This window comes from Lingula anatina, chromosome 3, assembly GCF_051362555.1.
Source record: "Lingula anatina isolate TDL-2025a chromosome 3, LinAna3.0, whole genome shotgun sequence".
NCBI classification, from domain to species: Eukaryota; Metazoa; Brachiopoda; class Lingulata; order Lingulida; family Lingulidae; genus Lingula; species Lingula anatina.
The window spans coordinates 18,025,051-18,037,686 of record NC_141769.1 but is presented as its reverse complement, the minus strand read 5'-3'; the positions used below and the strand labels follow the sequence as shown (position 1 = coordinate 18,037,686).

The following is a 12,636-nucleotide window of genomic DNA, read 5'->3' as shown; positions in this document are numbered from 1 at the left end:
TTCAAACCACAAGTGTTCAATATTTTGAATAGATCATTATTTACAAAATTATTTGGGGGCATCAAGGTTAATTTATCTTTATTTGTAAATACAAAAACACAAGTTGTAAAGGAGGGTATAACGCGCGCCTGTAGACAAAGGTATTTCTACAAGCTTGTACGCGCAGATATCACTATATTTAAAAAGTAATTTTGTGCACGTATCGAATAGCACTGACGTTGGAATTTTGTAAATATCTTTGCTATTTTATGGTAAATTTTATGTAGATACCTACAGTGCAAACGACAATATGAGTCAAGAAGACGGCGAAGCCAAGACAGAGGCACCCAGAAATACCTCCGGTACTACAGAGGTTTTCGAGACGTCAACAACAGTCATCGTCGAGAAAAAGTCACAAAAGAGGATATTCAAAATCATTGTCATAGGGGACTCAAATGTCGGCAAAACGTGTCTCACGTACAGGTTTTGCTCAGGCAAATTTCCTGAAAAGACTGAAGCAACTATAGGAGTTGATTTCCGTGAACGGACATTAGAGATTGACGGGGAATCAATAAAGGTAAACACCCCCCCCCCCTTCTACCTGCTTCACCAACCAAATTCACATTGGTATGCAGAGTATGCGCCATCACTGTCAGTTCCATAGTGCTAATTCCAGAGTATGAACTTGTTATAATTAGATCAGACTAGAAACTTGACTGTCATGTGTAATTAGCTAATGTTATTGTACTGTAGTGCTACGTACTGTACTGCTAGTACTAGTACAGTAAGTCAGTTAGAATTATAAGTTATATGCTGAACAAGGGTTGATTCATTGTGACGATCGTACTGTGCTATTACTAGCATGTAAGTTAGAATTTTTCTTACATGCTCAGACAAAGGTTAATTTACTATTCAATTTTTCAGAATAATCCAATATCAGGTTGACTTCATTGCTTATTATAACTTTCATATTTATAAACTTTCCAGCTACAGCTGTGGGACACCGCAGGCCAGGAGAGATTTCGCAAGAGCATGGTCCAGCACTACTATCGCAATGTGCACGCAGTGGTCTTTGTGTACGATGTCACCAAGGCATCTTCCTTTGAAAACATGCCCTCTTGGGTGGACGAATGTGACCGCCATCACCTGAATACTGACATTCCTCGCATTCTCGTTGGCAACAAGTGTGATATGAGAGACAAAGCTCAGATTGCCACAAATGTGGCTCAGAAATTTGCGGACAGTCACAACATGCCCCTGTTTGAAACATCGGCCAAAGATGACTCAGCCTGTGACCACGTTGATGCCATCTTTATGACCCTTGCTCACAAACTGAAGAATTCGAAGCCGATGATGTCACCTAAATTGGCTGGTATGGTGAAAAACAGGGTGATAAATGTCGGAAAGTCCAGGGATGGCAGAAGGCTTAGCCAGTCGAGAGAGAGTGAAAATGAGAAAGATATGTGTGGATGCTAATGGGTATGTTCTGATGGTGGACTTCACAAAATTGGTTGAGCAACAAATTAGACCAAGTTCTAGGGCTGGGGACTTAACTCTAGGGAGCTAAATTATAACTATACTTCTATATTTTGTAGCATAGCATGACTTTTTATAGTCACATTTTAGTGACTGTAAGTAATTAAAAAAAAAATGACAACAGTTATACTTTGAAGAAACTTTTGAAGATAAGTATGTTTTTGCAGCATCAATTAACAGAATTTATATACTACTTGGTGTTCATTTTTGATAAAAGAGCAAAATAAGATTTACAGTATACTTGATGAAAGAAAGCAAACTAAAATGATGGAATCTGTTTGCATTTATTGTTGAAAGGGTGTTGGTTTTATGTGTTTAAAGCAAAAACCATCAAATTGAGGCTGTGGGGATTTTTGTTTTATGTTCTGTCCTTCAAAAGATTTAATTGTATGCTTAATGCAATATATTGCCAATTCAATATTTGGCTCGTTATTTTGTTATGTATGTCTCTGTTGCCCACTTATTATTTGTATTATAGTTTTCTTCCGATCCTTTTTTCAGTCACTACCAAGTTTCACAACTGATCTTAAAATGTTGACATTTTTTCCAAATTTGCATTTTGGATGCTATTTATTTCATTCCATTTATCTTGTGTACGTTTGCTTACTATTGTCAGTGTCTGTACCATTTATTTGTAAAACTGATGTCAGTTTAAAATTTTGTGCACTGAGTTTCCTGATTGCATTTCTTATGGCATTTGTAAACACAAGGCAAGTTATTGCCAGAACTCCTTTTTGTCAAACTGCCCAAGTTAATTACTGCTCATTATTTCCATTTGAAATATGAATCGTTGTTAAATCATGCTTAAAATGTCTTATCCACCCATCTTGTTGTGAGAGGTGTGATACACGTATTGTAATTTGCCTGGTTGCTGGTTACCGCAAAGATTTTGAACAATTATATTTTTTAGATAAAGATAATATTGGAATATGAAACTGAGGATGTTGCTTTGTCAAACAGGGTTGTGCAACTGCATTTGATAAATAAGTACCTCTGCAAATGAAAAAAAATATATAATAAATTACAGGGCTTTAGTTATCCTAGAATTCTTATTGATATTCACTGATTGACAACTGTACACATTTTTTTTACTGTATGGCAAAAGCAAGAATGATAATACTGATTAATTCTAGAAATGTTTCAGCAGTCAGGGTTCAGTGAAATGAGCAAATTAAGAATTTAGCAAGCAAACCCCTTGCAAGATATCATTTAGCAAATGAAGATGAAGTGAAACAAACAGGATAGAAATTGAAAATTTTTTCAACCAAGATAGATAAATTTATAACTTATGAACAAGACTTCATGATTGTCTTATTAGTGGTAGATCCTCTGCAGGCAGGGAAACCTATAGACTTGTTAGCATGTTGTGATGGCCTCTTGCAGACCATTATATAATTAACTAAACACCATCTTTGTTATATAAAAGAGAAGAATATAAATTGTGAAGTTGAGGATTCATTTGCAGGTCATTAATACAAGATTGTCATTTTCAAAAGTAGATCTCATTAATACTGCCTCTATGAAGACTTTAAAAGGACTAAGCAGATCCTATTACTTGACGAAAGAAAAAAATGGAAAATTAAACTGGAGATTCTGATATGAATTATACTGGTGCTAGATTCATCAAATCCTCATGAGGTATAATTTATGTTATTTTAATGTAGTAATAGTGAATAAGTTGTGTACAGAGCATATTATTCTAGATTAATATCACACCGCATGTGGAACATACCAAATCAAGTAATAAACTTACTAGCCTAGAAGGTAAAACTGTTTTGTGTTAATTTTACTTAAATTTTACGACAATCAGAATTCAATTTTGTTCTGCACAACACCTCTGAGATAAAGAGTGGACAATAAACTTTTCAGCGCATGTTTCTTCATGACCAATTTACCTCAAACATTTTAATCATTTAGTAAACTTCACGTGATTTTTTTTTCTCGTGAACTTCAGTAATTCTGCAAATATGTAAAAAATCAGCAAAATGTGCAATAATACAGTTTTATTGCAAGTTTTACACCTCTGTTAAAAAAATTATTCAATAATTATGTGAATGTAGTCCTTTTTTGATAATCATAATATCAGACATGTACAGGAAGAATGAAGCCCTATAAACAGACAAAAAATGTTAACAGTACTTTAAAATATAAAATTATGACCCAATGATTTTTTGTATCGGTAAAACACAAAAAAAAGTAATGAATAACAGTTATGCCTGTATCTATCAACTTAGGTCAGTAGTAGGCTTAAGCATTCATCACAATAGATCATTTACAATGAACAAACGGTATCTAGATGGAAGAAAGAGACCAGGAAGAATGTCCAGTGATAGTTGACCTCCTGATTTAAGAGAGGCTATCGGCCATGAGATAGGGGTAGACTATGGTCACTGTGCTCGGACTGGGAGTCCTCTCGGGACACACGGCCAGACTGACCATTAGATGCCAAGTCTGACATTAACAGTGGTGCTTGGAACCTGCAAGAAGATAAAAAATTAAAGACTGCTAAGGATTTTTAGAAAACATAAAGAAATTCATCCATTAAATGTACTCTGTATCACGTGTGACTATTTCATTGGCAATGAGAATCTCAAGCAATGCGTGCATGGCCTATTGGGTTACAGACCAACTAGTGTCCAGCTGAATACAGACTTAACTTCTAGATGTGTGGATGCTGACCCGTCCAGCCCAGTGCTCACACCACCTACCTGACCCCTGGATGTCCTGACTGTGACCTGTCCAGTTCACTGGCCAGGAAGCGTCTTTCTTGCCTCATCCTACGTTCTCTAGCCAATTGCTTGGATACCTGGCAAATTAATGAAATTTTATAAACTGCTGCAGGTACCATATTATAAATTAAAGATCAATGACCATACAAATGACTTGCAGGCATCACAAAAAAAAAGTATCAATGGATAATATGTACTATGTATGTTGGAGGAAGACAGTTCAATCTAGCACAAAATGAATATATAATAATAATAATAATCATGAAATTTCAGAACATCTCAAACATTAAAAAAAAATTCTCTGTTCTTTAAATATTGTCCATGTGACCAATCACAGATTAATTCAATTTAACTTCAGTGGCGTATTTAGTTTTATTCTGAAGTGTTTAAGTCACTTCATATTTTTACAGTCACCTGTGTAGCAGCATCTTGGGCTCGTGACTCTGCGTCTCTCACACGATTCTCCATCTTCTTAATATTGTTGGTATACTCTATAACAAGGTTTTCTGCCTAAAATGACCAATTGGTTAATCTAAGCGATTGTCCTAAATAAGTAATTAACCTAATAGTATTTAATTTTTAATTATTTACCAACTGGTTCAATGAATATCTGGAATGGCTGACTCTGGTCACATTTCAAAATAGCCTGTCTCACTTAAAAACCAAAATCAATCTTTTAGCAAATACATACAAGGAAAATGGGTGGGTAGAACCTCCTGAAGCACCTCTCTAACTTTTCTTTTTAAAAAATTATGGTAATATGCACCATCCAGGTCTTGAGATGTGAGCAATACTTTAAACAAGTAGATCATATCTGAATCAAATACCTGTACAGTTTTTTCTTTGCACTCTTCCAGGAGCCTAGTCAGCTCCTCTGCTCTGCGCTTCAAACGGCCATTTTCATCTCGCAGATCTGTTATTTTGCCTTCAAATTTTTGGCTGATTGCTTGGCATTCTTCTTTCCATCTACAGCAATTAGTTTTAAATTATTAATTTTAAATGCGAAATGATTAGGACACTTTTTACCATTATTAGACAAAATTCCCCAATTCTATTAAGCAAATGTAAAAAGTGACAACAAATTCATAGCAATGTTTCAAATGTCCTTTATTTAAATTCTAACACCTTATACTCTGTTTTTTGGTTTTTTGATCAACTGCTTATTTATTTTTTTTTTTTCTTTTTCCTTACTACTGATTAATTACAAAATCATTTTTCTTTTTTACTCACTTGGCCCCCATTCTCTGTTGCTGTAACAGCATATTCCTGAGTTCTTTGGTGGACTGTCTGTGTGCATCTTCCATGCTCTGCATGCGCACTTCGCACTCACGCTCCTTCATCAGCTGCTCCTGATCTCGTAAGGTAAGCTGTAGAAAATGAAAAAAAAAATGAACATTTTATCTCCGAATAAACCAAAAAGTATCATAAATATCCTATTTATTTCAAAGTATTTATTATTAGTCATTTAAGAAAAAAAATTATGCGTGGATGACTATAATCCACGTGAACTTTCAAATAAATTAGACTGTTAACTGAGAGCCCTGATTTTTTATTAATAATTATGAAGATGTAAGAAGTCTTTTATCCTACCTTCAAATGAACATTTTAAATTATATAACCCTCTCTCCTCCCCACTTCCCTCCAAAAAAATCCCTTCACATCCAATCCCACACAGTTCACATAAAAAATCTCTCATAATATATATATAAATTAATCACCTCTTTGCTACATTTCCTATCTGCAGCTTCTTTTTCTTTCTGTGCCTGCTGCATTTTTCTTTTCAACTTGTCAGTTTCGTCGAGCAGTTTCATACGCTCTTGGTTGACATCTTCAAATTCTTGTGACATTGTTGTCACACGCTCACGTAGCTGATCAATTTGCATTTGAAGTTGTGATTTTTCCTGAATGTGACTGAAAAATTAAACATATTAAGATTTATCTAAAAACCACAGACCTCATAAGAAATATTCAAATCCTTCAATATTAAAACTGACTCAGGCGGTGCACTTATCAATTTAAGCAAGTTCATTATTTTAGAAAATAACAAATGAACTTACAATGCTTTTTTATCTTATACACATAAAAGAGATAGAGTGAAACACTAAGTGATGCATAACATATAAGAAATGTGTATAATTCAAATTGTGGGACTTACAATTAGCAACTAACCAACATTCATTATCAACCTGAGACCGTTCACTACATAATGGCCTGGATGGACTGATCACCAGATTCAATGACATTTATACACATTTTTCATTCTAATTCTACTGAATGACTAAAAACATTCACTCATTTGCTTAATAACATACTTCATCTCCATTCTCTTCACATTCCCCTGCAGAGACTCCAGCTTAATGACAGCTTCGTCCCTGAGAGTTTCGGCTTGACAAGCTCTTTTGTTCAACTCTTCATAGTTTGCCTGCTCCTTGCTTCCCATCACCAAGCCTTCCTGATACAGCTGCAGGGAGGAATTAAATAGTGATTTCCCATTAGTTCTTCTCATAAATGGAAATGGTGTGTGTGTGTGTGTGTGTGTGTGTGTATGTGTAAACACATCACTGTTTTTACACAGACATGTTGCTTTGATTAGTAATTAGTCATTTATATCATCAAAATTATATCTTAACCTTTTAAGTAACAAGAAGGAAGATATGAAGCTGACAATTCAGTAAATCAAACAATGCTATCAATGATATCTGCTGTCATTTATTTTCTTGTAAACGCTTTATAGACTTTTAATATCCGTTTCAACATAAAATCCAGTATTAGATTCTATTTTCTCATTATCTCAGTATATTATAACTGGATGAATCTAAATTTTCACTTTGATGTGTAGACAAAAGTTTGAACCCAGTGGACAAAATAATCAAGGATTAAGCCTGAAGTATTATAAAGGATTATTTCTTATATTTGTTACCACTATGTAGTTTTGTAACATACTTTTTCTAGTTCAGACTCCACTGCTCTCTTTTCTCTGATAGCTCTTTCAAGCTGGGCTTGCTTCTCACTGTTGTCCTAAAAAGAGGGGAAAAAAAGACAGTAAGAACATTAATGAGTTGTTCTTTTCAGGTTAACTCACTAAATAAAAACCTATGACTGTGAAACATATAGGACACTGCAAGTTTTTCCAATAAATTAGAATGAATAAATGTTGTTATTACTCATAAATGGTATATTACAGATTGTTTGTATGTGCAATACAATATACATGTGTAAGATATTGCAAGTGATCCAGGTTGTTGCCTATAAAATTATGTGTATAAAAATAAGTGAATGTATGCCTTTCAGTATTCAAAGTCTGTACTAAAACCTACCATTTCCATATTCTGAAGTTCTTCCATGAGTTTAGCAATATTGTTATTGCACTGCTTACGGATATTTTCCACCTGAAAGAAAAAAGGGAGACTCAGCTCCTTGCTTTATGTCACTTTTTCCTAATTTGATACTTTAATTGTATATATTATATAACTTAGTAGATAAGAATTTTAGTCATTTTTCTGATTCAAACAGCCTTCAATGTTTTTTTTTCTTCTTTTATTTGTTTATTTTTCATGTGCATGTTCCATTTTTTCTTGCTTATTTTTTTCTTTTCTTTCCTTTTCCAACAACACCATCAAACTCATTACACAAGGGATTTTTTATATCAGCCACAATAAACAACCACAGTATATATACACACACATATCACTAAGACCTACTGGCATGGCACTGATCTCCCAGTTTACTAACCTCTTTCTTGGTCCTGAGGCCAGCCTCATCTATCAGTTTACTCATCTGGTCCTGTAGTCTCTGGTTTTCTTCTGTTTGTTGCTGTTCTCTGAGCAGAGCCTAGGAAAGATGGAAGAATGACCAAACAGGCTTAAAGCATTTGTATTTAATCCACTAAAAACCTTGCAAATGCAAAGAAAATCGCTATTTCTTTGATTTACATTTTCCCCAGAATATTATATCTATCAAAACTGGCTCCCTAAAGAATTTTTTCAAACAGCGACAATCAAATTATATAATCTTGCTTGAAATAACTATTTAGATATTATTAATCAATAATTTTATTGAAACTGAAAGAGAAAAAGATGGGTTAATTTCATACCTGATCTTTTTCTAACAAAGCATTCTCTGCCATTTGAACATTCTCCCTGTTTTGCAAATGAAATTCATACTCCTTTTGCTCCAGATCAGAACTGAAAGGGATTTTTAAAAATAATATTAATGAAATTTACCATAAATCTTTCAAATTTAATTTGCTTCTATGATTTATTTCTCACTGATTTATTAGTCTTTACAAAATGCCACATGTCTTCACATTGCCAATTCAAATTGTAAAAAAAAATGATATAATATTATTATAACACTATTTTCAAATAACATAAGTACAATAATGAAAGATGACTTTAAAATACATAAGTATTTCAAAACCACATTTTCTCACTTTTTCTTTTGAAGCTCTGTTAGTTTTTGGTCCAGTTCTGTCTTGTCCTTTTTAAGCTGATCCACCTCATAGTTCTGGGTAGACAATCTATAATACAAACACAAATACTGAAAATATACTAAAAGATCAAACCAAAAATGAAGTATCATTTCATCAAAATAAGTGAAAAATCAATTCATTGTTATTCTGTGATGTCTGCCACAATTGATCTGAATTATATTTTAGATAAGCCTTGAAGAGAGTTCTTACATCTTGATTTTTGCAAATGAAGTTTCAGTGCACAATGTACAAATATCAGTATGAGTTTGTATTAAAGCTTTTCTTTCAAGCAAATCAAATTCCACATGTAATACACAGTATAATTAAACTGTATAGTAATAATTAGCACTTGGAATTGAATGACACCAAAATTAAAAAAATATACATATGAACTAACTTTGATTCTAGTTCAACTATAATCTCCCTCATTTCCGTCTCCCTGCTGTCAGATGTCCCTACTCTACGGATTGCGTCGTCTCTCTCCTGTTCCCTCTTCAGCAGTTCTTGTCCCAAGACTTCCAGTGTCTGCCGCAGTTCTGCTGCCTGCATGTTGGCTGTTCTACCCTCATTCTTGCTAACTCTGCAACAATTGATATTAAAAAACCTGTATTTGACAATAAATACAACATTTTAATATATACTGGTTGCTGTGAGTAACTCTGCACAGGGTCACTAATGCAATTTGTTAAAAATCTTCATCGTAGGGATATTATTGCAATTATGACTTGGTGGCTATATTCTTTTGGGGAAGGTTCATGAAGACCCATCTTTGAATGCATATAGGACCACACAGTAACAAATGGTAAAAAGTCCAAAACTGCAACATGTATTTTTTTTCACAGACTATACTAGTACCTTTCTTTAAATTCTTTAATCAGTTTCTTTGATCAATTGTTTATACCTCAGCTGTTCCTGCAGGGATTGCACTTCAGCAGTCAAATCTGCCACTGCTCTGGTATACTGCTCCTTCACCTAAAACAGGACAAACTTATAAATAAGTAACATTAAATATAAACCCAAGCCTAATATACATTGTTTTTCCATCTCTTACATTTTACTGGAAAACTTGTGCCTACCAATTTAGTTAAATTTTAAGTTAATGAAAAGAAAAAGGTTTGAAAGGAGAAAGGGTGTTATAGAAGTAAAAATACTTTGGGACAGTTCCACTGGAGATGTTTTAGAAAAGTATGCCTATGATTTTTTTCTTGGTGCAGAAGTGGCAACACTTGCTTATCAATCTGGTGGCCTCGAGTCAACCAAATTCCAGCCTAAAGTATTCTTGTTAAAACTAAGGATAAGATTGCAACTCATTTGCACTATTAGATATTAACACATTTGAAATTTCAACTCACCGCCATTGCCTGTGTCTCCAGATGTCTAAATCGTGGATCATTTCTGGAGTCCTCAATCTGCTGTTCCAGGCGTTCCACCTCCTGACACGCCTCCTGCCACATCTGAACGGCAGACTCCTTCTCCTATCACAGTACAAAAATATGGAAATGTAATTGGTCTCACTGATCTCAGCACTTATTGGCACATCCGTTTCTTTTTGCTTTTTATCCCTATTATTAATTAATTAATTAATCTATTTTTGGGTGATTTTTTTTAAATTTGATAAGCAACAGATTGACCAACTCTATAAAGTATAAAGTTGGCAAATCAGTATTACGGACTGTTTTGTTTTGCTAACAAGAAGCTGGTACTTGTAAAATTCTGCTTATGAAATGTCTGATATGTCAACTGTTTGCAAATTTAAAGCATTATAAAAGTAACACAAAGGAAGAGTCCAAAGATGGCAATGCTGGGTAAGCAAAGATTAGATGATTGTATTGTTTAAATTCAACTTGTCAAAATGATTGTTCTATAAATCTGTCAATTTGAACAACATGTTTCCAGAAAAGACATCTTACAACAAAAAGAAAAACTAGTTAATACCTGTAAAGCAGCCATGATTTGCTGCTGTAGGTTTTCCAAAACCTCATCATCTTCTCCAGTGCTTGGCTTCAAGGCCTCTGAATCAAAGTCCTCTAACTGATGTTGAATATTCTCCTTCAACTCCCTTGTCAGCCTGGGAAGAATGAAAATTGAAAATACAATGATATATGTTTCCTTATCAAATAAATTTTAATTCAAAGAAATCAGCAATGCTACAGTTATTCATAACACTTTTCCCATACCCCCCTGATATAAATTAATGTTAAACTTGGTATATCTTTTCACCATGATAAAGATGAAGCACTGTTTCTTTGAGAACATTCCTCCTACCTTTTGTTTTCAGATACCAATCTCTCTAGATGTGACTTAAGTTCTCCAATTTCTCCCTAAAATGGTGAAAGAAAAATTTTATGAATGAGAAAAATACTCAGTGAAGAACAATAGATGAAAATGAGGAGAGAGAAAGAGAGAGAGAGAGAAATGAGAGGGGGGAGAGAGAAAGACAGAGAGAGGAGGGGGTAGCAAGAGGTAAAAAGTACATCTGAATCAGAATTTGAGAATTTCAAACTTAAAACACTAGAATATAAATTGACTACCTTATAGCGTTCAATCTCTCTCCTAAGCTGTTGAATTACACTGTCATATTCCACCACTAAAGGTGACAACAAGCTGAAATACACCAGGAAAAAAATCAATAAGTGAGACCTTGAATGTTATTGCACACCATTATAAAAACCTTCGAGAAAGATAATTTGAACAAAATCAACTTCTCTCAACATCAATAATTTTCTTAATTTCTGATGCACCTACCTTTTATCAGAAAACCAAGGTGGAGAAGCATCACTGCCTTTTCCCTAAAAACGAAACATTGACATAGCTCATTAACATGACCTATAACCATTTATGTCAACTTGCTGCAACCTGTCTCTGATGACTCCTCTGAAAGAGACAGACATGGTCTCCCAAAGCACAGCTGAGCTAGAAAACCAACTAGTATGTGGACAGATTATAATTCAATAGCATCACTTGCTGTTTACTTAGAATAAATAAAACATTCTATAATACAGAGCACATAAGAAATAAATTGCAAAGCACTACAGACAATGTATTTGCAGCATCTAGATCTACCGAACCAATTAGACTGCATTTGTTACATTTTGTAATAAAAGACATTTTTTATTATTTAAACCCATCTTCCATGGCAGCAAAATTTTGTATCTATTGCATGTCTTTTAATCAAACTTGAGTTTTTCAATTAGACAAGACTTACTGGCTGTAGACTTAGAGGAGGATACTGAGACTGATACTGGCTGAGGACATCATTCAACCGTCTCACTGGAAGGAAAATAGACAGCGATATATTTGAACTGTACATATTTGTAAACATAGATTTTGTTGAACAACCACAGTGTTTCAAATATAATCTTTTTCACTGACATAACTACATCTGCTCCATTTAAATTCTAACGCAAAAAAGCACAGAAAAAGCTACTGGTAGGTGAAACCTTTTAAAAGATTCAGACAAAGGACCTCTAATCCCAAGGCAGGCAAGATGAAGCTGACGGTATCCTTATTCAGAGGGCATAGAAACCAAATTTGCAAGGTATGTTTTATCTTTATTCCTCCGTTAATCTTCTTACACAGTTAAATTACAGAAAACAAGTGTTCAAAAACATATTCTGTTTAACTAAATGAATGAAAGGTTAGACGCTACCTTGATCGCGTAAAAAGCTCATTTCTTCGGACGCCATTCCTGAAAATTAAAATTTCTATTCACTCTTTCTTTGTTAAGTTATTTCACTGGTCAATATAACCGACTAAGTTAAATGAATAAGATAGATTCATCACCAAACGGTCAACGACCTTCACAACAAACATTTTGAGCAATCCGCCATTACTGTAAACAAAGTAGGCACGGAGTTTATTATGACGTCACAAAAACGAATATTATCTCATTTTAGCAAATAAAAGTCTATAAAATCCACA

The 12,636-nt window shown here is 34.1% G+C and overlaps 2 protein-coding genes across 2 annotated transcripts; one reads left to right on the top strand and one right to left on the bottom strand.

The window, feature by feature from the left end:
* Positions 1–136: 136 nt before the first annotated feature.
* Positions 137–3,285, top strand: LOC106174305 (putative Ras-related protein Rab-33). The gene is made up of 2 exons (XM_013555800.2): positions 137–556; positions 967–3,285. The coding sequence occupies exons 1-2, from the start codon at positions 290–292 to the stop codon at positions 1,453–1,455; spliced, it is 756 nt and encodes a 251-aa protein (XP_013411254.1). The 5' UTR covers positions 137–289; the 3' UTR covers positions 1,456–3,285.
* Positions 3,155–12,558, bottom strand: LOC106174303 (sodium channel and clathrin linker 1). The gene is made up of 21 exons (XM_087008022.1): positions 12,365–12,558; positions 11,921–11,985; positions 11,461–11,504; positions 11,247–11,319; positions 10,981–11,036; positions 10,651–10,783; positions 10,068–10,190; positions 9,617–9,687; positions 9,113–9,295; positions 8,677–8,763; positions 8,338–8,428; positions 7,977–8,075; positions 7,562–7,633; positions 7,188–7,262; positions 6,557–6,705; positions 5,963–6,155; positions 5,475–5,611; positions 5,072–5,210; positions 4,659–4,754; positions 4,224–4,321; positions 3,155–3,992 (listed from the first exon to the last, which is right to left on the bottom strand). The coding sequence occupies exons 1-21, from the start codon at positions 12,399–12,401 to the stop codon at positions 3,872–3,874; spliced, it is 2,142 nt and encodes a 713-aa protein (XP_086864148.1). The 5' UTR covers positions 12,402–12,558; the 3' UTR covers positions 3,155–3,871.
* Between the last annotated feature and the right edge of the window lie 78 nt (positions 12,559–12,636).